Source organism: Schistocerca americana, chromosome 2 (assembly GCF_021461395.2).
Source record: "Schistocerca americana isolate TAMUIC-IGC-003095 chromosome 2, iqSchAmer2.1, whole genome shotgun sequence".
NCBI classification, from domain to species: domain Eukaryota; kingdom Metazoa; phylum Arthropoda; class Insecta; order Orthoptera; family Acrididae; genus Schistocerca; species Schistocerca americana.
Genome location: NC_060120.1, coordinates 237892593 through 237917295, shown reverse-complemented (window position 1 = coordinate 237917295; position 24703 = coordinate 237892593). Strand labels below are relative to the sequence as shown.

At 44.2% G+C, this 24703-nt stretch overlaps 2 protein-coding genes across 3 annotated transcripts in view; one reads left to right on the top strand and one right to left on the bottom strand.

Moving 5' to 3' along the window:
• LOC124593710 (protein rhomboid) overlaps positions 1-24703 on the top strand; it is a 303251-nt gene that overhangs the window by 113424 nt on the left and 165124 nt on the right. The window contains exon 1 of one of the 2 annotated variants that reach the window (XM_047132018.1): positions 22389-22469. The exons of the other annotated variant lie outside the window; for it this stretch is intronic. The gene's annotated coding sequence lies outside the window, so the exon portion shown is untranslated. Of the gene's footprint in view, positions 1-22388; positions 22470-24703 lie in introns of those variants that run through there. 2 annotated transcript variants of the gene reach the window in all.
• The window catches only part of LOC124593918 (golgin subfamily A member 6-like protein 22), an 84226-nt gene continuing 61618 nt past the window's right edge, over positions 2096-24703 (bottom strand). The window contains exons 3-6 of the mRNA XM_047132268.1: positions 22340-22479; positions 12203-12631; positions 8092-8365; positions 2096-2227 (exon numbers count right to left, since the gene is read on the bottom strand). Of these exons, the coding sequence (XP_046988224.1) occupies positions 2096-2227; positions 8092-8365; positions 12203-12631; positions 22340-22479 (975 nt within the window). The remainder of the gene's footprint in view (positions 2228-8091; positions 8366-12202; positions 12632-22339; positions 22480-24703) is intronic.

Sequence of the window (24703 nt, the reverse complement as noted above, 5' to 3'; positions counted from 1 at the left end):
GCGGCGCCGGGCGAGTGACAGGCGTTATTTCCGGGCGCGGCCGCCTTATATAGGGCGGCGTCGCGGGCGGCGGGTGCCGCGGCGCACTGCGCATGCGCGCTGGGCCAGCCGCTGCCCACGCGCCGTCTGCCGGCCGTCTGGCGCGGCCGCCCACCCACGCGACCGCCGGCCCCTCAGCTGGGCATGTGGGTCGCCGCGCAGACGACGGGGAGGCGCGGTGCTGAGGCCACAGGCTTCTCGTAGGCGCACAGCGTGCATCACCTAACACTCGCATCACTTGTATTCCGTGAACAGTTAAAGATATCGAAGTGAGCTTTTCGACAAGTGATAGAAAACAGAGAGAGCACGTAATTTTTCTCTTTCGTTGTTAGTAATCTCAGCTCTCGTATGAGCATAGAAATTGAAGAGCACGTGTTTTTTAATGAGACGATATATTCGAAACTTCTTTGCCCAAACAAGAGTACAGTATAGGACGCTTATTAATGTGGGCGTCGAAAATTTTCGCAGAAATATCAGAGAAATGTGCTCAAGTCGAAAAGCAAGGTGGTCGCAATCGGCTGTTACTGTGTGTGTGTGTGTGTGTGTGTGTGTGTGTGTGTGTGTGTGTGTGTGTGAGTGAGAGAGAGAGAGAGAGAGAGAGAGAGAGAGAGAGAGAGAGAATATATTTTTCCCTCACGCCGTTGTGTAGAAGAATCGCAGCTGACTCTGTATCTATGTCGGGCCAAGATGTGAAAAGTTTTATAATTTATTACGTCAAGATCGCTTTGGTACATAAAAAGTATTCCCATTACCGCTTTCGGCAAGTATGCCATCTTCAGATTTGCTGAATCCTCTAAAAAGTTTCGTACACAGAGATATATACAAATGTGATTAGGCATTTTGAACATCATTTAGTCATTTAACACATTTCAGAGAATGTACATCATATCGTCACATAATAAAAAGAAATTATTTTTTCTTGAGAACATAGGCCTGTATTCCAGCTGCGTGCGACGGAGCCTAGGTGGAGTTAACACCACAGAAGCCGATTCCGGCCACATTGCATTTCGTTTTCAGCACTTTTTCCGGATTCTTCTGTAAAAATTTCAACGCCAGCGTTTACAAGCTTTATATCACTTTGCAGATTACTTTGGAAAGCCGTTAAAAAGTATATCGTTTCATTAAAAAATGTCTATTTAGATCAGTAGAAGAGTTGATGTACCGAAAAATACATGCCCATGTGCCTCGCTTTGATATCTTGAACGGTTTTCCAACTGCAAAGAGTGCAAGGTTTAGATGGTTCACCCTGCATGCATTTTATTACTTACGATTATAGGCATATAATCAGACTGTAGAATCTGTCAAATGCCGTTCACGGTAGGACTGCCCAGCGTTCCGATGTGTCAGGCCAGAAAAAGTTCCAAACAAGAATTTTTTTGTTAATTGAGAAAATTTAAAAAGTTATAAAATTTTTCGGTTGTGGTGGTGGTGGAGGAACACAAAGGGACGAAAATTGGTTGGCTGACAGAAATAACATCATATGGCGGATATAACACAACAAAGCTGCCACCTGTTCACAGTTCCACGCTGTGAAAAATCTCTCAGTAATGTAACCCATGTATCCGTTTGCGAAAAGCTGACCGTGTCATTTTGGGTGACTTAGCCGTTCTAACATCCGGCAGCCATGTTGATAACAATACTATTTGATAAACGTTGATGGATATGCGTCTGAATTTATATACTCAATTACTGCAATCCCTGGTGTTCATGTAAGCAACTACCTTTGGTCTCTCAACATATGTGATCGTACTTAAATTCAGATATTATAATTAAAGACGTACCAAACAATTGCTAAATAAAAATTCTGTTATGGAATGCTCCTGTGTATCTGTAAACCTGCTTTACAATTTTGTGTCATAAGCTGAAATATCCTTGTCTGTTGGATGAGTGTAAGTTATAACGTAATACGCTCGCAAAGAATGAAAAAATGCTCAGCTGGCGCGAAACGAAATGCAAAAGACGATAGACTTTTAACGTGGTACGCAGTTGATCCGACCATTACCTGTAGACGTAATGGTGAAAGTAATGATCCATTGTAGAATCAGAGAACTTTCAGTCAAGTCCACGCGTGGTGGTGGTGGTGGTGGTGGTGGTGGTGGTGGTGGTCAGGGCAGACACAAATTTCTGAAAATCTAGTGTATTTGTTAAAGTGCGTGTGCGTGCGCACCCGCGCGATGTATCTTCGTTCCTAAGTTGTGAAGCAATATCATTACTGCACAAAAATTGAAAAATCGCTTATTTTTTGGAGAGATACGCTATTGTTGTACAGCAGATTTTATTGTCCTCTTATGTTGCACGAATTCGTAGAATTGTGACCCGTTTCATCGAAGTCTTCAGACTTCAGGATGGCGGCTGCAAGAGTAAGGACTCGAAAGGTGCATTTATACCTGTGCATCTCGCGGCTATAGCTTGCCCTCAGATGAACGTAGAGGCGCCCAGTGTACCCACAGGTATGGATGGAATCACCCGCACGCACATGTTGAAGACGCATGCACGTACACGCATTCCTCTACTTCTCGTGTGGGGCAAGCGCGCGACTAGCCGCAAGGCGCACAGGGAAAGTCGCCAATCTGCTGTCAGCTAATCGCACCACACAGTAGCGGATAATAGTGCTGCTATCTCTTCCATCAACTTGCTCTTCAAAACAGCACCTTCCTTAAATCTGCAGCCACCAAAATCATCCGCATAGAAACGGTACTAGCACTGGCAGAAACGGCGTCCCTGGCCAAGAAAAGTCTATTAGTATCAAACATAGGCCTTAATTTGAGGGCGAAATTTCCGAGAATGTACGTTTGGAGCACAGAATTGAATGGTAGTGAAACATGGACTGTGGAAAAACCGGAACAGAAGATAATCCAAGCATTTGAATTGTGGGGAATGATTTCAGTGGCACTAGAGGGAACTGTAGAGGGTAAAAGCTGTAGAGCAAGACATGGAGCGGAATACATCCAGCAAATAATTGAGGACTTAGGTTGCAAGTGCTACTCTGAGATGAAGAGGTTGGCACAGGAGAGGAATTCTTGGCGGACCGCATCAAACCAGTCATAAGACTCGTGACTCAAAGAAGGTACGGTAACGCCAGCCCATCACGGTAGGGTCGTCCTGCGCTCTTCTCCATAGATGTGCCACACAGTAAACAATCAAAAAACTTAATTTCGATACCGACCACTCTTAAGTGCTCGATATATTCCTGAAGACTGCACGTAAACTTTCTATTAATACTGCAACATTACAGTCAAAGCAATTTAATACGAAACATACAGTAAAAGAAACGCAAAACTTTACTATTCATGTACTGCAGCACCTACCAGACAGATTTACCTCACAGAGCTTCAGGGTAGATGACAGTGCCTACAGCCGTTGCAGTTCTAGTGACTGCCAACGGGCGGCACTTCCTTTCAGTTATAACCTGGTTACTAATTAGTCCGCGAAACATGAAGGATCGAAAACAGTCTTCATCCGTGTGTGGCGATATTGTTAAAAGTTATTCTTTTTTCTTCCATGCATCTTGTATTCTGTGCATTTTTACCATTATAACTTGTGCATCGAAAGAGTTAGCAGTACATGCAGTTTTACAAGGACGCATGGGTTTACAAATTCTTTTATGTGGTCTGCAGCTCGTGGTCTTGCGGTAGCGTTCTCGCTTCCCGCGCACGAGGTCCCGGGTTCGATTCCAGGCGGTGTCAGGGGTTTTTCCTGCCTGGTGATGACTAGGTGGTGTTGTCGTCGTCTTCACCATCATCATTCATCCCCCGCTTCGTCCCCTACGCTCCTCCGAGTATGGATCATCATCATCATCATCATCATCATCATGGTCAGCCCAAATAATAGATTGTGTGCTACTACCCCCCACTCACTTTGCTCTTCTAGAAACCATCACAATATTGCTGTCCAGCCGTGCAAGTGTCGTTTGATCCAGAGCTTTTCTATTTGGATTAATGAGCGCAATTATTCTTTCAGAGGACTCGTAGCGTTAAATTAATATGACGACCATACTTCATGCAGTTTGTTAAAATTCATGGTGAAACCGTCAGCTGTAATTTATTTTAACAGTTCGCTACTAGTTTCGGTCAGTGAGCATTATCAAGCCAAGAACGAATGAATCAAACCATTAGAGGTTGCACAGTTCACAGGGAAATATGACAGTAAACAGTATTTAACTTGCTGGCATAAATGGCAGGAAATACCGTAATTTGAAGAAAAGTAATTTGCTCTTTTCAGCCCACCATAGTACGTAAAAAAATTTCTCACAATAATAACTGTGTACTATAATTTTCGTCAATAAGCAAGTCTACATCGACAGCTTGTAACACACTGACAGATGTAACTAGGCCTAACAGTCAAGAATACAAAGACAATGCCACCCTTGACACATCTATTACTGTGTTACAAACTGTCGATGTGGACTTCCTTATTTACAAAAATTATCGTACACAGCTATAATTGTGACAATTTTTTTATACTGTGATGGGCTTAAAAGAGAAAATTACCTTTGTTCATATTACGGTTTACTTTCCTGCCAGAAGTGAAATACTATTTACCAATATATTTGCCAGTAAACTGTGTAAAATCTAATGGTTTGATTCATTAGTTTTATGCTAAGCTTGATAATGGTCACTGATCGAAACTAGTAGCGAGTTGTGCAAAGTAAATGACAACTGAAGAACTCATCATGCAGACGACATAGAACTGAAGACTGTTTGATAAACCGAAACAGTTCGCAATTTTACAAAATTTATGCAACGTACCCGGGCAATAAAATTTGTTACTACCTGATTTCATTACAGTATTAATCAATTCCAGTGCAGATTCCAATCCCTTGCTTTCAAGTTGAGTAATAGCGAAAAATCTAGATCAGTGTGTTACGTTGACCGGGAGCAAACGCAACCAGTCCTGTTCCCAGTATTCCGTGGCTACCCAACATTGCGAAGTTGTTGGGCAGTTAGAACTCGCACGGGGCCGCCGAATCCGGTCTTTTCCGAATTTGGAACCGCAAGGACGTCGCGTTCTGTTAGTACCAGCGGCATCGCTTAAGGAATAGCAAACACAGGCGGTGGGACGTGTAGTACAGTGCTGTGATAGGGTTGTGACACCGCTTACGAATGTACCTGATCAATTGGCGACTCCGTGACCGCTACCAACTTGTGTGTGTGTGTGTGTGTGTGTGTGTGTGTGTGTGTGTGTGTGTGTGTGTGTAATGACGAAACATATGGTTGATCCATAATCCATTGATGTACAATGTTTTTCTGTCTACGGGTAATTCTAACAAGCGAAACCACCAGAATACTGATAACAACATAAAATTGTGCTAATTGTAATTTTAATAATCAACAGCCTCAGTTGCACCGTTTACTTAGAATTCACCTAGGTTTCAGTCGAGATAACCCAATCTTCTTCAGAGTAACAGTAACTACCGTTTGTCCATAGTGGACATCGTCAAGCTAAAACTACAAATCCATAAATAATCGGCAGACTGTAAAAACCTAGCCGCGCGGGATTAGCCGAGCGGTCTGGGGCGCTGCAGTCATGGACTGTGCGGCTGCTCCCGGCGGAGGTTCGAGTCCTCCCCCGGGCATGGGTGTGTGTGTTTGTCCTTAGGATAATTTAGGTTAAGTAGTGTGTAAGCTTAGGGACTGATGACCTTAGCAGTTAAGTCCCTTAAGATTTCACACACATTTTTTTGTAAAAACTTATCTGGAACTGCCTCGGCCCCACTTCGCGACCGCGATGTGGCAGCCACATGTGCTGTACTGGAACTGACCGTAGCGTCATGAGGCCCGCCTAGGCGGACGCAATACCTTGCGCCTGCGCATAAACTTCATGATAGTTACTTGTTGGGACAAGACGCGAACTTAATTCCTGGCCTTGAATTTAATAGGAAAGTGAAATGAAAGGTATTCCTGAGGAAAAGGGCGTATATGTCATCCTGTGCAGAAAGTACTTACATCGACTGCCTTAACATTTATGAAGTATTCATTGGTCATAATATGAAGAAGACATAATGTGCTTACAAGGTGTGGCCTATCTAGGAAAAATTTTTGTGCTTAAGCTCTAAGTTTAATAACCTAAAAAGAACTTAAGGAGTGGGAAGGATAATATAAAGCCAACATCGTCATTATTATGACTAGGTCTAGAAATTTTTAAGACGTAATTGTTAAGCACTTGCTTAGCTATGGTTACAACGCATGAACATCCTGTTGACTTAGCACACAAATGGTTGTGATTGAACTTATGAAAAAGTCTGTATCTAATCTGTAACTTCCGCCAATACGGGCTATATAAAATAGATGGTCATTATTCAAGATTACTATCTTTGACCTGAAATGGTTTAGAATCAAGTCAAAAACTAATGCACGTGCCTGATTGAGCTTCTTGGCGAAGTTATCGTTATGAGTTGCAGAAAACACTAGGGTAGGGGATAATGTGGCGCCAGTGGGGTACTCAATTTGCTTTCATGGAGGTGTTCCACACTCGTACTGTAAAAACTGTGTGTGGACCACTGCCATCATAATTCGGGTGTAGTGACCACTACCATTGAACTTGAGGCTGTTGATTATTAAAATTAAAATTAATATTTATACAGTTGCTGACAGGGCCGCGACATGTTGAAGATATTTAAATAAAATTGTGCAGCTGCTGGCACAAATATGCTTCCTTCAGAAATTAAGGAAGTTGCAGTCACTGTATATCCTTATACAAATAAAAAAATCACTGTAGTTTCAATATGTTGCCAGAATTTTTTTTGTTACTTTCAAAGATGCCCCCAGTACAAAATCAGCGAAGGGCGATGAGACAATACAGTAAGATCTGCAATGACAACAGAACATGATTAGTAGCCCATTTCGTAACGTTATCGCCATGTCCCTTGAAGGGCCAGCTCACATCACACCCTGTAGAACAGCAACAGCGCGTCACATTCCGCGGTGCTGAAAATCGACGCCTACATTTGTACTCCGCAAGCCACCCAACGGTGTGTGGCGGAGAGCACTTTACGTGCCACTGTCATTACCTCCCTTTCCTGTTCCAGTCGCGTATGGTTCGCTGGAAGAACGACTGCCGGAAAGCCTCCGTGCGCGCTCTAATCACTCTAGTTTTACATTCGTGATCTCCTCGGGAGGTAACGTAGGGGGGAAGCAATATATTCGATACCTCATCCAGAAACGCACCTTCTCGAAACCTGGCCAGCAAGCTACACCGCGATGCAGAGCGCCTCTCTTGCAGAGTCTGCCACTTGAGTTTGCTAAACATCTCCGTAACGCTATCACGCTTACCAAATAACCCTGTGACGAAACGCGTCTCTCTTCTTTGGATCTTGTCTATCTCCTCTGTCAACCCGACCTGGTACGGATCCCACACTGATGAGCAATACTCAAGTATAGGTCAACGAGTGTTTTGTAAGCCACCTCCTTTGTTGATGGACTACATTCACCAAGGACTCTCCCAATGAATCTCAACTTGGCACCCGCCTTACCAACAATTAACATATTCGGGGATGCTGCAACGGCCTTACGATCACTGATTCCCTGTTCTGCTCTTACAGAGTCGAAAAGTTCGAGTCTGTTTGTTATCAGTAGGTCCAAGATGTTATCTCCACGAGTCGGTTCTGTGTTAAATTGCTCGAGGTAATTTTCGGATAGTGCACTCCGTATAATGTCACTCGATGCTCTGTCCCTACCACCCGTCCTAAACATCTGAGTGTCCCAGTCTATATCACTGAAATCGCGTCTTTCATCCCTTGATTTTGTTTCCTCCAGTCAAAGTGACTACTGAAAATTAGTCACTGAAGATCATGTCGCCTCCTGCCTTTGCCTGAGTTGTGAAGAAAGTAAAACAGCCATCAATCCCAAGATTGTTCTGAACACCACCCAGTGGTTTACTACGCATCGCCCTGTTGGACGCGGTATGCCGTTGCCTTCCTCCGACCAGTGAAGTGACTAATCCAGCCAGTTCTAGGGGGACCTACAGTGTAACGTTAATTCCGAACCGTGCTGCAGCTCACCGTTTTTCGTATCAACAAATATTGTAGTAAATAGTGACGGTGTTAGCACGGACCGCTGATGGACATCCGCCGCCTCTCTCGCGCAGTGATAAGGCAGCACGCAGGTTCAGGGTTTCGGCTGCCCGCCGGCAGTTACCTGTGGTCGCCTTTGTCGGTGCGGCCAGCTGACGGCTGGCGGCGTCTTTCAAGCCCGCGGCCGCTCGGCCGGCGCCAGGGCTGAGTCGCTGCACGCTCCGCGCTCCCCGCTGCCCGATCGCCGGCCTGTAATTTCCGTAAACAGCGCCCGCCACCTGCCGCACAAAAAATCCCAACCTCGCCGCCCGTCTCCTGTACACAGCGGAACGAAAATTATCCCTAAATACAAACTGGAGCAGCCCGCCACGCACTAAGACTGCCGCGCTCCGGTTAGCTGCTGCTTCCCCGTGTCCGCGCAGTTAACCTTAATGCTGATCGGTTCCATTTCCCTGCCCCCACTCTCCTCCCGCACTCTCCTCCTCCTCCTCCTCCTCCTCCTCCTCCTCCTCCTCCTCCTCCCTCTCTCCCACCCCCCCCCCCCCCCCCACACACACACACAATATCTTGCAGGTGTTGTACTGAGGCTGATACATTCCGGGTAACGTTGTCAAAGCATTCGTCACAAATGGTTCAAGTGGCTCTGAGCGCTATGAGACTTAACTGCTGAGGTCATCAGTCCCCTAGAACTTAGAACTACTTAAACCTAACTAACCTAAGGACATCACACACATCCATGCCCGACGCAGGATTCGAACCCGCGACCGTAGCGGTCGGCGGTTCCAGACTAAAGCGCATATAACCGCTCGGCCACAACAGCCGGCCATTATTCACATTTTCGAGTGATAATTATAAGAGCAACAATGTATGCATATTCTGTTGTTACTTTCTTTAGGGAAGGTACCACAGTTAATCATAATTCCTGAAGTGGCATTTCCAGCTTCGGCTGTAATAATTGTTTATTTTCCACTATTCGCTAGTTTCAGCTATTACGCCATTTTTAGTCAGTAGTTGACATGCATGAGGGCAAGTCACCGAGGTATGACGGGCAAATACAAAATTTCCGACTAGCAACCCGCGTGCAACTAGCATAAAACCAATTGAAAAGTAGTACTTTCCTTTAGTCTCAGGTTACACAGTGTGGCCGAGCGGTTCTAGGCGCTACAGTCTGGAACCGCGCGACCACTACGGTCGCAGGTTCGAATCCTGTCTCGGGCATGGATGTGTGTGATGCCCTTAGGTTAGTTAGGTTTAAGTAGTTCTAAGTTCTAGGGGACTGATGACCTCAGCAGTTAAGTCCCATAGTGCTCAGAGCCATTTGAACCAATTCACACAGTGTGTATCTTCACTGGTTTCGACTCGTTAGCAAGTTTCCACCCGATAACTTTAAACTCACCAAATAGCATTTACGTCTTGTAAAATGGCCCCACAGTCTGTGAGATTGTGTAAAGTACTTCTGCTTATCGCTATACAACTTCTGTTCTGCTATTGAAGTTTCAGCGTTACACCACAGTCAAACAAGTCAGGAAATGCAATGCGGAGACCTGTGAACACGATGGAACTTAAAAATATTCTGTGGCTTGTCGCGGCCCAGATAAAAGTAACGGTACATTTGATAATTATATGTCATTTTCATTGCCTTTCCTTACTGTTCTGCTCGCTACTTAGCTTTACTTTGGTGGCACAGTTGCCACACCACACACATAAACATTCAAATGTGCAACCTAAGAAATTTTAAAAAATGTAATTACTAACTGAAATTGTAATTTTACATCCCGTTAATTAGTTTCATTTCCACCTAAAACTTCCGGGCTGTTGGGCCGTGGTCGATATACAAAACCCTCTTCTGACGTGTCGTCTCCCGCAGTCGGAGTCGAAAAGTCATGAAGGTGTTTTGTATGTCGACAGTGAAAGCCTACATTATATCGTAGTTACATATCAGTTCCAAGATCCTTCATCTTTTCACGTATTGGTTGTTACATTCAGTATATCGAATAGTTTTTAAGTTTCTAAAATTACGTCTGTGCTTCAGTACAATTAAATATATAAGCAGTGTAGTTAATTTCGCCTGCGAGTCGTCTTGTAAAGACATTCGTTCTTTGCTACATAAGAAGGAAGTATTTAGATATTTTGTTCATTTTTGCTGTCAAAATATATATATATGCTATTGGTGCTGTAATCTCTGCTTTTGCTGATTTTGCCAAGACAGCATGGCGTCAGCCTTATTTTACTCGAATGTACACCGAAATGGTTATCATTTCTTGTGCGACAAATTGGCTTGCATCAGGCAGCTTTTCTGAAAAGAATAAGTAATTTCGAAGAAGTATATGAATTAATATACAAGTGGGTGTGATATTTTCAGTTAGTCACAGTCGTCGATTTTCAAACTTTGATCGTAACGTCTTAGATCTCATTGTACGGTTGCGATCCTTTATTAAACATAAAACACACTCAAAGCAATTACACGTGTCATGCTTTGACAAAAGTATAATTTAGTAATTAGTATTTACCGTAATTCAGCAAAAAGCCACATTTTTATGTAATTTGTAGCCCATACATCAGTTCACATGTGTTCATAAATCGCTTGTAAAATCTCAAACTTTTATCACTTCGAATCGTACGTTCTTTACTCTACCTTTTCCACTAACTGTTGGTCCATGAGTCGTCCAAATCCTCATTTTCATATATTCGATGGCCAAAAAATTTCACTCTAACACTTCATCTTCCATCAACTGTCCGTTTTTCTGATTTTACAGATATATTAATCTCACTGGGGATACCACGCTTACAACAAAAAACGCCTGCACAACACTTCCGTAATCAAAAATTTACTAATTTCAAGTAACATAGATAACACTAATTAAAGAAAATCAAACAAATTCATGAACACACCAGGATAATTCCGTTGCATCTTGGAGTGTTGTGTCCCAGTTTATAGCCTGTTAACAATCATAGATATATACATTCATTTAATGCCACACTGGAGGTCATGTCAAAGGACAGTGGAGGCAACAAGTGCGATCGCTAACAAAATTAATACATCCGCTAAACGTGTGCTACTCATAGGCAGTTGAAATACCGCTGTGACTGTACAAGATTAGTAAATTTGCTAATCTGCCTAATCATGCATCAGAACTGTGTTGTTCTTTAATCTCAGACTGTGTATAGAACGTGCTTCAGTAAGCAGTCTACATTCCAGAGTTGCCATTATTTCGCTACGTGATTTACACTGGTGTCGTACACAATTTGAATATCGGTACTATAGTGATGACGTAATTCTGAGACCGCAAGGCACATGGAAGAGCAGTTGAATGAAATGGATAGTGTCTTTTAATAAGGTCATAAGGTGAACATAAACGAAAATAAGACAAGGGTAATGTAGTCGAATTAAATCTTGCTGAATTCGATTAGGAAATGACACTAAAAGAAGTATGTGATGTTTGTGGTTTGGGCAGCAAAGTAACTCATAGTGGCTGAAGTGGAGAAGATGTAAGACTGGCAGTAGCAAGAAAAGGGTGTACTTGTGTGGAATTTAGCTCTTACTTAAATGAAACATAGACAATGAACAGTTCAGACAAGAAGAGAATGGAAGTTTTTGCAATGTGGTGCTATGTAAGCACGCTGAAGATCACATGGGTAGATCGAATAGCTAATGAGGAAGTACCGAATCGAATTGCAAAGAGGCATTCATTGCACATCTTGACTAGAAGAAAAAGTTGATAGGTAGGACAAATCGTCAGGTAATAGTCAGTTTGGCAGTGGGAGAGACGGTTAGGGGCCATAATTGTAGAGACAGATGACGTAGGGATGAATATTGTAAGCGGGTTGAAATGTATTTTGGTTGTGGTGCTTAAGCGGAGAGGAAAGACTATTATGGAGAGCTGCACGAAACCAGTTTTTCGGACCGAAGACAACATCTGGATAGAACTGATCCATGCGGTGCGTATGTTCCTCCGTGGTAACTTTAGCCCATATTGACTAACTTTGTACATCTGCAGGTATATTTGAACCTGAATAGCCCAGTTGGAGTTGACTCTCCTCTTGAGCATAGATTTTATTCAGACTTTGCCACTGGGTAATTTGCACCGATATCATTTTCTTCCAGTGCTTTGATTGATCCCATTGTTGCACTGTTGGCAAGTATGCACGCACCCTAACACGTACTGATCAGTTGAAACCAAGTTTGTCTGCTCCCCACGTGCAGGTCTCGTTGTGTCTTTGTCTTCTCGGTTCGACCTTGGATCCACCTGTTTCAGAAGGCCGCGCGAGCCTGTGTCATCAGGCACTTGTCTCCAATTTTGGTTGAGAGCAGCTGTGAGCAGCTGCGGATCCCGTGGTGTTGTGTGGTTTGCGGCGGGACAGAAAATTGCGGTCCCGACAAAGGCCTGGGTGGTGTGGACGGTCCTAATTGTGCGACAGTTGGCGCCGTCCGCGCCCTGCGGCCACACGCAACACCAGAGGTCCGCTGTCCGCGGCTGGTCCGGCAAACACCTGCTGCGGGTCGTGTTGTGGTCCAAGGACAGGGTGCGCCGGCAGTGTGCCACGCTGAACCGCTGCAGTCGCTGCAGCGACGAGGGGTCGCTAAACAAGCCTCACCAGATTGGGAAAAATAAGGGCCCGTCTTGGAGAAGCATCTCCATAAATGTGTAAATAAAGTCTGCAGGCTTTTGTGGCCGCTTTCGTTTGATGGTGAAATATTTTGGGTTGCCGGACCGCACCATCTTCCAGTCAATACATGTAAATTACTCTCGACGTTTCGTCCTCCTCACTAGACGTAATGTTCTGGACTCACGTGTGTGGCTGAACACCACCTCGAGCAGTCTCTGTCCATCTGAGGACTCGTAAGAACTCGGATGAAGAACCCAGCACAGAGGATCAGATTTGGAATATTCTGCAAGTCTGAAGAGGAATATGACACAGCGTCGGAAACTTCGGGCAAACTGCCGGATATTTCGGCGCAGAGACATCAGGCCTCCCTCCAGTGTACACTAGAGAAAGTACACAGGGTTTGTCTCTATTTAAGACCACGCCAGCGCACGATTGGTGTACCCAATTGTCGCTGTGTAAGGTTGTTAGAGCGTATGCGCTTCTGCGCGAAGTTTCTGTGCTGCCGTGAGCGCGCTCCTTGGTTGTACGAGGGGCGTTTGAAAAGGCCGTGCAAAAATAAAAACTACTTACGTGTTAGGGGTAAATCTTTTTTTATTTTTCGACATTGTCTCCTTTTAGACTTACACACTTCATCCAACGCTGTTCTGATTTGTTGATCCCTTCCGAATAATAGGAATTGTCAAAGTCTGCAAAATAGCTATTAGTTGCTGCAATCACCTCCACGTTTGAATAAAATCTTTGTCCTGCCAGCCATTTCTTCGAATTTGGGAACAAATAGTAGTCCAAGGCAGCCAAGTCTGGAGAATAGGGGGGATGTGAAACGAGTTGGGACCCTATTTCCAATAATTTTGCGACCACAACGGCCGAGATGTGTGTTGGTGCATTGTCGTGATGGAAAAGGACTCTTTTGCGATCCAATCGCCGGCGTTTTTCTTGCAGCTCGGTTTTGAAACGGTCCAATAAGATGAATAATATGCACCTGTAGTAGTTTTACCCTTTTCCAGATAGTGGATGAGGACTATCCCTTGCGAATCCCAAGACAGTCGCCATAACCTTTCCGGCCGAAGGACTGGTCTTCGCCTTTTTTGGTGCAGATTCTCCCTTGGTAACCCATTGTTTAGATTGTTGTTTGGTCCATGTTTCATTCACAGTGACGAAACAACGCTTAAAGTCCTGCGGATTGTTCCTGAACAGTTGCAAACCATCCTTGCAACACTTCACACGACTGGTCAAGCGTGAGCAATCGCGGAACCCATCTTGCGGAAAGCTTTCTCATGTCCAAATATTTATGCAAAATATTATGTACCCGTTCATTCTAGATGCCCACAGCACTAGCAGTCTCACACAACTTAACTCTTCTGTCATCCATCACCATATAATGGATTTTATCAATGATTTCTGGAGTCCTAACCTCCACAGGGCGTCCAGAACGTTCAGCATCACTTGGGCTCATATGGCCACTCCGAAAATTTTGAAACCACTTATAAATTGTTCTAATCGAAGGTGCAGAGTCACCGTAATGTTTATCAAGCTTTTCTTTAGTCTCCTTAGGCGTCTTGCCTTTCATAAAGTAATGTTTAATCACCACACGAAATTGTTCTTCGTCCATTTTTTGACAATCACTCGACATCATTCATACGAATGCCAAACACAAAGAAATAGACCAATATGGCTGAAACTTGGTGTGCGTTCTTTCCAAAGATGCTACTAACTAAACATGACCTCGATACGCGCCGGTGGTGCCATCTCTTGGATTTTTCATGGACTTTTCAAACGCCCCTCGTAGATCGCCCCATCGATATCAGATGGATTGTCTTTGTGCGGTAAAATCGTAGATCGGCACTGGTTACCCAAAGCACGAAGATTTTCTACAACAGGGTTCCGCTTATTAAGGTCCTCCAACAGTCGTATTTCCACCAATTCATTTGAAGTACGGGCATCAATTTTTGTTTCATTGTGCAGCATTTAATCGAATGGCCAGTAAAATTCAGTGGTCTGCGGTATCGAATTTACTGGGTCGGAGAAGGCTCCTGAACTGTGCGCGTCCTTTGATACACCGTTATCACATGGAATACAGTGCAGCTCTGTCTCAGACCGATCCCTTAAGGGCAGAGATTTTCAGAGATCATTTTAACCTAATTTTATCTTCGTACACTGCCTATTTTCACGGAAATACCGCTGTTTTGAGTATATGGGAGTTAGGCTGTTGTCTGAAGGTCTCATCCTGTTCATTGTTGTACCGTTTGTATGAGTGTAGCGCTCTCTGTATTTGCTGCGATGTCTACTGAATTTTCAGGAATTTTCGAGTGGTTACAATTTGGCTTGTGAGATGGTATGTGCTCGGTGAAGCAATGTCTTCCAAACGGCAATTTTTTGTGCTGATAGTGGCAACTAATTGCCCGTAAGTACAGGTCGGTATAGGTGGAGTTTCGAAATACTGAGATAATAGATAAACTCCAGTGGAAGACTCTGCAAGAGAGACGCTTAGTAGCTCGGTACGGGCTTTTGTTGTAGTTTCGAGAACATACCTTAACTGATGAGTCAAGCAGTATATTGCTCCCTCCTACGAATATCTCGCGAGGAGACCATGAGGATAAAATCAGAGAGATTAGAGCCCATACGGAGGCATACCGACAATCTTTCTTTCCACGAACAATATGAGACTGGAATAGAAGGGAGAACCGATAGAGGTGCTCAAAGTACCCTCCGCCACACACCGTCAGGTGGCTTGCGGAGTATGGATGTAGATGAATATGTCAAAGTGTACCATCGTTCTTAAGCCGCACCAAGACATCGAAAAAGTTCAAATTTCTTTCTCCGTGACAATAGTAAATTGTATGTTCTCATGTATGGAGTTTGGAACTAGAAAGAACTCTCGGAGACTCACGAGGCCAAATTATCAACAACACGTTGCCAAGGTTTCACAACTCAGAATTTACCGTAATTGTGCCCATTCTTTGCAAGCAATAATCCCTTCCCTTGAGACGACATTCACAGTGCTCATTAGACTAGCAAATCATACCACCGTACTCCCTAGATTGTATACTAGGGTTGGCACTCTCTATTTATTGAAACAATCAGTAACCAGGTGCACAAAAGAAATTTTATTTCCTTAACAGGCTTCAGGCACCTAGTGCCCTTCTTCAGAAGGTTATAACCATCGCATTATAAAACAACGAAATAAACATTATTTACTTTGACCAAAGTAAATTTCTTTCCTACACAGCAAAGTCAAGTTTGTGCTCCGCAATACACGGCAGTGTACGACCCAGCCAAGATGTTATCAGTCTTACGACTATCAGTAGCTCTATTACCCCTCCTGATCTTACGGACTTCTTCGTTCACCATCCTGTCGGTCCATTGTATATGGAGAAACTATAGGGAGAGAATCCTTATGCCACGTGACAGATTGAGTGACGAGAGAAGGAAAACGTGTCAATGGAATATGCGTGTCGTCTGCATGCACAGTTTGCCGGTACTTATCTGCTTACCAACGGTGTGCTTGACCTAGTTTCATTTCAATTGGAGCAGTACGCATTTACTGACATTCTATCACGACTAAATATTGCACCACTAATGTTTATTTGCACGTTTCTGCCAAAACGTACTGAAACATTCATGTCGTCCGTCCTCGAAGATTCCGTTGCGTCGCGCGAAAGCACATTTGCTGGCGCCACCACAGCCCACGCGCAACCAGCGTACTACTCTGCAGATCTACTCGAAAATGTTTGTTGTCGGTCTGGAGTTAATCTCCTCCACCACTACACTACTAAAAGTAGTCTAAGGGTAGACGTACTATCTTCGACCGTTGAGACAGGGTTCAATTTCTTATTAATCCAAGGTCAATAGTTAAAAGCCCTGTAGCTGTCTACCTACTTTACGTAAGATTCTGAGGTGTGGTCACTGGACTAGAATATGTTCACCAGTAACCATTCATAAACCGCCTCCAGATTGCTCCTAGCAATTACTACCTAGATAATCTTTACAACCACAAAACGGATGTTCAGTTGGAACTCAATAGAGGGTAAGTCACACAAAACACCAATCTGAAATTCTGAACCACAGTCAGGCAATGATAGTGGTCTAACAACTTTTACCATTGTACTGGATAATGGCATAAAGCCGAAATCTAGATAGTACATAAGATAAATATTGTAATTCACAGTCAAATGATTGTTACCTCTTTTAAATAATTATAATTTAGTGCCTACAGTTAAACCATCTAAGTCAGTCTCGTTCGCTAAACGCCACTGACCATGTGGCACTACGATCTAATTTAGTGCACTGCCTAGTTAGCGTCTGCACATCTGCTAAATAGCAACATTCGCATAAAAAATCGGAAATTATTCCCGAGCACGGACATGCGCTGTCCGATTCTCTCAGCTCTCCGCACCAAGGAGGATTATCCGCTCTCGACTTCGAAGTACACCACCACCACCACCACCACCACCACAACTCCAAGAGGACACACGGCTTTTACAGATCACACGGGCTGCCACCGACAGTTTCATTTCGTGAGCTTGAAACTGCTGCACGAAATTATGTAACATTAAGCCCTTTCGGCAAGTCAGCCTCAGGAACAGAACTCGGGCATTTCCATTGGCCATTTCCTTTTCTTGCTAATACCGCTTTTTCCGGCAGGTGCTGGTTCGTGCGAGGTCAATTGCCTGGGAAAATTACTCGTCCATGAACTCAACGTGGTCTTCAGAGATCAGAACCAGGAGGCTAGGGGAAAGACCGGACCGTCGCCTCAAAGATCAGTTAGTCTGTCTCTTGGAGACAGGCCCTCGTGTCCACAATGCGACACAAGTGCGACTGGGAGACTATGTTACAGTTCGTCTGTGTGTTATTTATATACTCGTTAGTTGTGCAACAACCAGTCGGTTTTTTACCATTAGGAAATGAATAGTGCTGCAAGTCACAGTAAAACAGTGAAAAACACAATGCCAGAATTCCCGAAAAAAAAAAAAAATTTTTATTGGTGTGACGTCCACAGCTGTTATAAGTAATGTTTATGATTAAAACATCCGATACAGTTGTACAGTTATTGACACAAATCTTTACACTGCCAGGTTTCAAGACTCAGCCCCAGCTTCGGATGTACGATGTGTCGAACCGTCCATGTTAGAGCTAACTTAACCCCCTGTCGCATACGGCTCACCAGATTGAATACCCAAACGTGCCCGCACCACAAGCACCTGTCAGTTTCACTGACGTATGGAACCCTTACCTACATCTACAGGATTACTCTGCGATTCGTAATTAAGTGCCTGGCAGAGGGTTCATCGAACAACCTTAAAGCTATTTCTCTACCGTTCCACTCTCGAATGGCGCGTAGGAAAAACGAGCACTTAAATCTTTTTGTGGGAGCTCTGATATGTTATTATAATGATCATTCCTCTCTAAGTTGGTGGGCGCCAATAGAATATTTCCGGAATCGGAGGAGAAAGTTGGTGATTGAAATTTCACGAGAAAATCCTGCCGCAACGAATTGTATCATATCCGTGAAGCCTCTGTCTCCTGTTTCACGAGAGTACAAAACGAGCAGCCCTTTCTCAGAACTTTTTTCAATTTCCTCCGTCAGTCCCATCTGAAACGGATCCCACATCGCACAGTAACACTCGAGAAGAGGGCGGACAAGCGTGGTGTAAAGCAATCTCTCTAGAAGACCTCTTGCACTTTCTAAGTGTCCTACCAATAAATCGCAGTCTTTAGTTTGCTTTACCCACAACATTAGACCTATATGATCATTCCTGTTTAATTTAATCGTAATTGTAATCCCTCGGTACTTAGCTGAATTTACAGCCTTCAGATTTGTGTGATTTCTCGTGTAACTGAAATTTAATGGATTTCTTTTAGTAACGTTGTGGATTGCTTTACTGTTTTCATTACTTAGAATCAGGTGCCACTTTTGCACTACAAAGATATCCTGTCTAAATCCTTTTGCAGTTGGTTTTCATCATCTGATGACTTAACAAGACGTTAAATGACAGCATAATCCACAAACAGTCTAAGAGAGCTGTTCAGATTGTCTCCTAAATCGTTTATGTAGATCCGAAGCAAGAGATGGCATATAACACTTTCTTGGCGAACGCCAGATATTACTGCTGTTTTACTCAGACTTCCCGCCAGTTACTAAGAACTGTAACCTTTCTGACAGGAATTCGAATCTAGTCACACAATTGAGACGATACTCCATAGGCAAGCAATTTGATTGGAAGTCTCTTGTGAGGAATGGTGTCAAAAACATCGAACAATATGAAATCAGTTCGACATTACCTTTCGATAGCACTCATTACTTGGTGCGAATAAAGAGCTAGTTGTCTTTCATAAGAACGATATTCTGAACCTGTGCTGACTATTTGTCAATAAATCGTTTTCTTCGAGGTAATTCATAATGTTCCAATGCAGAATACGCACCAAAATCGTACTGAAAATCGACGTTAGTGATATGGGTGTGTAATTCAGCGGATTACTCTTATTTTCTTTCTTACGTATAGTGTGACTTGGACAACTTTCCTGTCTTTAGATACGGATCTTACGAAGAGAGCGGTTGTATATGATTGCTAAGTATGGAGCTATTGTATGACCATACCCTGAAGGGAACCTGACCGGTTTACGATCTGCACAGGAGCCCTTGCCTTTATTGCCGGCCGCGGTGGTCTCGCGGTTCTAGGCGCTCAGTCCGGAACCGTGCGACTGCTACGGTCGCAGGTTCGAATCCTGCCTCGGGCATGGATGTGTGTGATGTCCTTAGGTTAGTTAGGTTTAAGTAGTTCTAAGTTCTAGGGGACTGATGACCTAGGATGTTAAGTCCCATAGTGCTCAGAACCAACCTTGCCTTTATTAAGTGATTTAAGCTGCTTCACTGCACCGAGGATATCGTCTTCTAAGTTACCCATGTTATCGCCTGGAAATGACGGCGAGGGAACGGTGTGTGAAAGGACCATGCGGTAAAGTGTTTATGCAGCGCTGTCATTATAAGGCAGCACGCAAATAACATGCAACAAATACCCGTACAGATCGCCATTGCGTCCCGTCTGCCAACAGAAATAGAACTGAACAATGAGAGCGCTGCATAAACATATGGTCGGATGGTCCTTTTAATCACTGTCCTCTCACCGACACTTTCTGGATACGGGTGGCTGACATCAGGGTTGAAAAGTGCTTGTGGTGCGGGCATGTTTGGGTATTCAGTCTGATGAACGTACGGTAGATGTGTTGCCTTGTAAGTTCGCTTTGACATGGTCGCTTCGATGTACTACAAGGAGCGTTATATAAGTAACGCAACACATTTTTTCTGAAAATTTACTTTTTGTTCAGGATTCCAATATATCATTGTTCCTGAGCCGTGTTACGGCTCGCGTTGGTTCTTGTGTTTACTGGCACCACTACGTTTGCTAGCGTTGTCTGTCCGCGAGTGGCAGCAGCAGTTATCGATACCTGGTACCGTGGTACTATCTTTGGAAGGACGTAAAGTGTTTTCCAGATGTGAGTATGTTGGGGAGTTCGGTTGGGACGGAGGAGGAGTGAGGTCCGGCTGTGCGAGGACGTGCTGGGACTGCTGGCGGCACGCAGGCACTGCCGGGTTGAGGGGCTGTAGTTGTGGGGACCACAACCTCGTTGTCCACTGGACCCAGGACGTTTGAGTTTAATGAACATTAACCCAGTAGTGAAACCTCCACCATTTTGAGATCAAGCCGTTTCTTCGCACGTTGGTGCTCGCAGGGTCGCTGAGACAAAGAGCAACGAGTGCAGTGTTTGGAGTTGGCGAAATTAGTTAGCTGTTCTCCGCTTCTTATTATTAATCATTGAATTCCTTGTGTTATTATTGGTGAAGTTCAACCATGGGTATTTATCTCCCTAGTGGCTGCTAACACCGCAGTTACCTGCCCTGGAGGTTAGCGTGTGTTTTTTTGCAGTGTACCTTTCCTCGCCTTGCTGCTGCTCTCCGATAAGGCATATAGTTTGACAACCTCGTTGATTGTGGTTCGGATATGTTGTTTCTGTTGGACTGCTTCGTTCATAGTGGTTCCTTCTGCGTTTGGATGTTCTGAACACCGGGTTCTGAAGATGTCGGGTCTGCCTCGCCTGGGTTATTCGATCAGTGTATTGGTTATCAGACGTTACGTAGATTTTGCAAATGTGTTAGTCTGCGTTTAAACCGTCACTAGTTTGAGTTGCCATCCGGTTAAGTGAATACAACTCTTGGACGCCTGTCTCATCAGTTACGAAGTTGACCGACTTTCCCAGGCCGATCCTTGGAGCACTGTCTGAGGCCCACTTCTCTCTTGGTTGATTAGATTGTGATGATTGTTTTTGTTTAATATTTTAATTTTGAGTTATTACTATTAGGCCCTCAGCTGTGAGTGGAATTTAATTTTTTTTTTATTTAGACATTGTGTCTTAACAGTCATATTTGATAACTGTTCCTTATTGTCAACCTTATTTGCAATTGGTTCCAAATAAAGTGTACGGGATTTAAAAACATAACTGAGCAACCAACGGTAACTGAGTAAGGCCCCATCCACACCATAACCTGCCTTTCCCTAAGTACCATGTTTCAATTCTTAACTGTTTTGGCTGCAAAACCCTATTTTTCAACATAATTTCTGTTCAGTGCGACCACCTTACGCCACCTTAATGGAAGGGCCTGTGTGAGTGTGTCCGTACGCTCCAACATTGCAGGAGTCATCTGTGTGCGGCAGGCCGAATGCGAGAGATAGGACAGGTTTGCGCGACCTCGTTGCGATGGTGACAGACGGCTTACCGTGCTTTTGTTCACAGGTCTTAACAGGCGTTCTTCAAGCACCTATCTACGATGCTCTGGTTTTCCACCAAAAGGGACTCAATGACAGCTGTCTGCATGGAACAGACCTCCGTTACAGACGCAATTTTGAAGGCTACGTAAAGGACCGCTACTATTTGGAACTTCATGAAACTACAGGGGCTGAAACGGGAATATTCCAATTCATTTTTTCAACCGAAATTGACTGAGAAATAAGTGTTGCGTTATTAAGCGCCCCTCGTACTTACAGATACATGTGAAGATGCTGCTGAGTACCTGAAAGCTGGTAGTGTAAAGTCTTCAGTCAATACAGTCAGACTGTAGCGGATGTTTTAATTATGGGCGTATGATTGTTACATTGGTTGGTGTTTCCTGTAAGTGATGGTATGACAATTCATTTTGGCAGTTTAGCTTACCTTTTTACATTAAGGTGTACGATGCACATTAGTTTATGATACTATGGGAGGTAGTTTATTTCATGGACACGCGAAAAAAATTTTCCTGTAGACGACACTTCCGTATGACGCTGACGACGTTTTAAGTTAATGAAACAAAACGCATATGTAAAATAATAGCGACGTAATATGGGATTCATCCCATGTAGTATTATTATTGCACGCTTTAACACCTGTTATGTACGCTAGGTAATGACAATTAATCGCAATTGTAGCCAGTAAAAGTTGTCGATACCGGTGCCGAATTTAAAAACGGCCTCACGTTAGCAAAACGGCACGGTCTTTTCCGTCTCACTGCGTTCAGCGACTCTGGCTGTCAGCCCGTTCCGGCAGCGCCGTACCACCTCCGCTAACTGGGGCGTGCCAATGATTTGGCGACAGGGTGCGCGTGGATCGTGACTGCCACTTGCGGCGGGTGACCGCTGCCGAGTCACGCACAGATTGGCGGCCGCCCGGCGCATGCGCAGTGCGAGCTGCTGGCAGCGGACCTGGTGCTGCTGGGGCAGTGCGCCTCGCTCGGGCCCGCCCGCGGGATGTAGCCGCGCCGCCGCCGCTGGCGGCCTCCCAGGTAACACTTCCTGCTGATAATGCCGCCGCCTGCGCCCTCCGAAACGTCTCTCATACTCACGCACCAGTCAGCAACGTGGATGTGGAATGCCTTCATTCCTAATCCCCGCCCCAGTTACACATTTCGTGCCTTCCCTTCTGTCAGTTTTGATGCAATATGTATGTGGTGCAAAACGAGCTAAACGTACCGTACGTAGCAAGTACGAATGCTACCACGGTTAGTATCAATTTGAATAAAATCATTTTGGGCATTAGGGCGTTTCAGTTTGAAACGAAAATCACTGTTATAATCTATACGTTTCGGTGGTCTTTGCAGTTCAGTCGCACTGAAGACGACCGATAGATAAATGGTCGAAACGTCGGGCTTGATAGTGGTTTAAATTTGGGTGCGACGTGGTCTTACGTCCAAAACAATTTTATTCACACCGCAGTAAATTCCAAAAAAATTGCTCCTACATTTTATTGGTTTCCTCGTGCGGTTCGACAATGATTCCCGTCTTAAATAAAATTTTGCTATTCACTGTATGCGTCGTACATTTGCCGGAGATGAGTAAAACATTATTTTTCGCGTTCACCATTTAGAGACCACGCAGAATAATACAGTCCATTCATTTTGGCCCTTTGCTTCCTTTCCTCCTTTCCAATAGCTTTTCATTTTTTCCCTTTTGCTATTTTCTTTGTCTACCAGCCGGTCCTTTTCTTACTTCTCAAAAGATTCGACATTTTATCCCAGTTTTTTGTATCTCGGTGGTTTTCCCTGAAATGCTAAATGCAATTTCCTTCCCAGTCCTCCTATCCGACCTTTAGCTTTGTCACTAATGACAACCTCGTAGACAACAGATAAATCCTTTTGGCCCTTCAGCTTTGTACCACTTCTATTATAATCATTTTTGCGTTGTCTTTATCCCTAGGGTCTACTGTTCGCCATTTTAACTCTTGTAAATGTACTTCAAAATTCATTTTGTGAGACTTCTATCGTCTATCTTCACTATGTGACCAACGTATCTAACTCATTCCATTTTAGTAATTACTAGATATATTTCTTACATATCTTTCCACAGTCTTCTTTACTGCAATTCTCCCTTCTATACCGAGAGTTGCCTTCATCTGATCTTTCTTAACCCCAAATTTAAAAAGAAAATTCTTTAATTTTTATTTTTCCTTGATATTTTGAAACACCGTTTATCTACGGAATGTCAAAATATTTAATAGAGGGGCTGCTATGAGCATATCGCTACAACCCACTTTACGTCTTATGGTACCAGTGCATTAATTTAATTCTCCCTATACTCTTCATAAACAGGGGGAGGGTGAGGGGGGGGCGGGTGTCAACTAAGTACGGGTTTTCATCAATACTCCACATTTTTCTGATTTGGCTTTATGTTTATCTTTCTCATACAGAGTAACCATCCAAATTTCCAGGCTGCACGTATTCTTTATATTGCTCGCTCGTCCTATGAGAAAATGGTGGTGGGTATCAAATACTGTGCTCAGACTCGCTATTTTATACGGAAAGGCACTTTCGAAAGATTGTAGGTTGATTGGTAGTGCATATTTTTTTTCCATCTGCGTTGGTGTGCACAATTAGATTTAGCGTTTCTCCAGCCGCATGGTCTAGGGCGCCTTGCCACGGTTCGCGCGGATCCCACCGTCGGAGTTGTGTGTGTGTGTGTGTCTGTCTGTCTGTCTGTCTGTCTGGTCTGTCCGTCCCGCCCCACCATTTACCTGTTTCTGTTCCTCGCCTGAAAGAGTGAGGGGTGCCTACCCCCTCGCTCGTACAGTAAATACTTGAAGACCCGCTAGCTTACATTCTCCCGGCTTGGTGACGCGGTATCGCGGTGCGTCGGTTTCGACCTACCCTGAGAGTGTTATTGCCCCCTGGGGCTAACCTTGGCTGGCGGCAAGGACTCGGCGCTCAGCAGTTTGTTTCTGAGGCCGTCCCGAAATACCCGCCGTTGGGGCCAGCCCGTTTCATCGTGACACACATGCCTGTATCTCCAGCGAACGGAACAACTCCAAACATCGTGGAGAATCGCTTCCGCTGGCCCCCGAGCAACCGACCTGTTGAGGAGCGAGAACCAGGACTCGGGCCGCTAATACCGCCACTGGCTCAGTTGCAAAAACACTTGTTAATAGTAGCTTCCATTAACTCGTCGTTGAAAAGAGAAAAAATAACCAGCGTTACAAAACGCTCTCAGATATTTTAGGCAACAAGTAGCAGATTCTGCACCACTC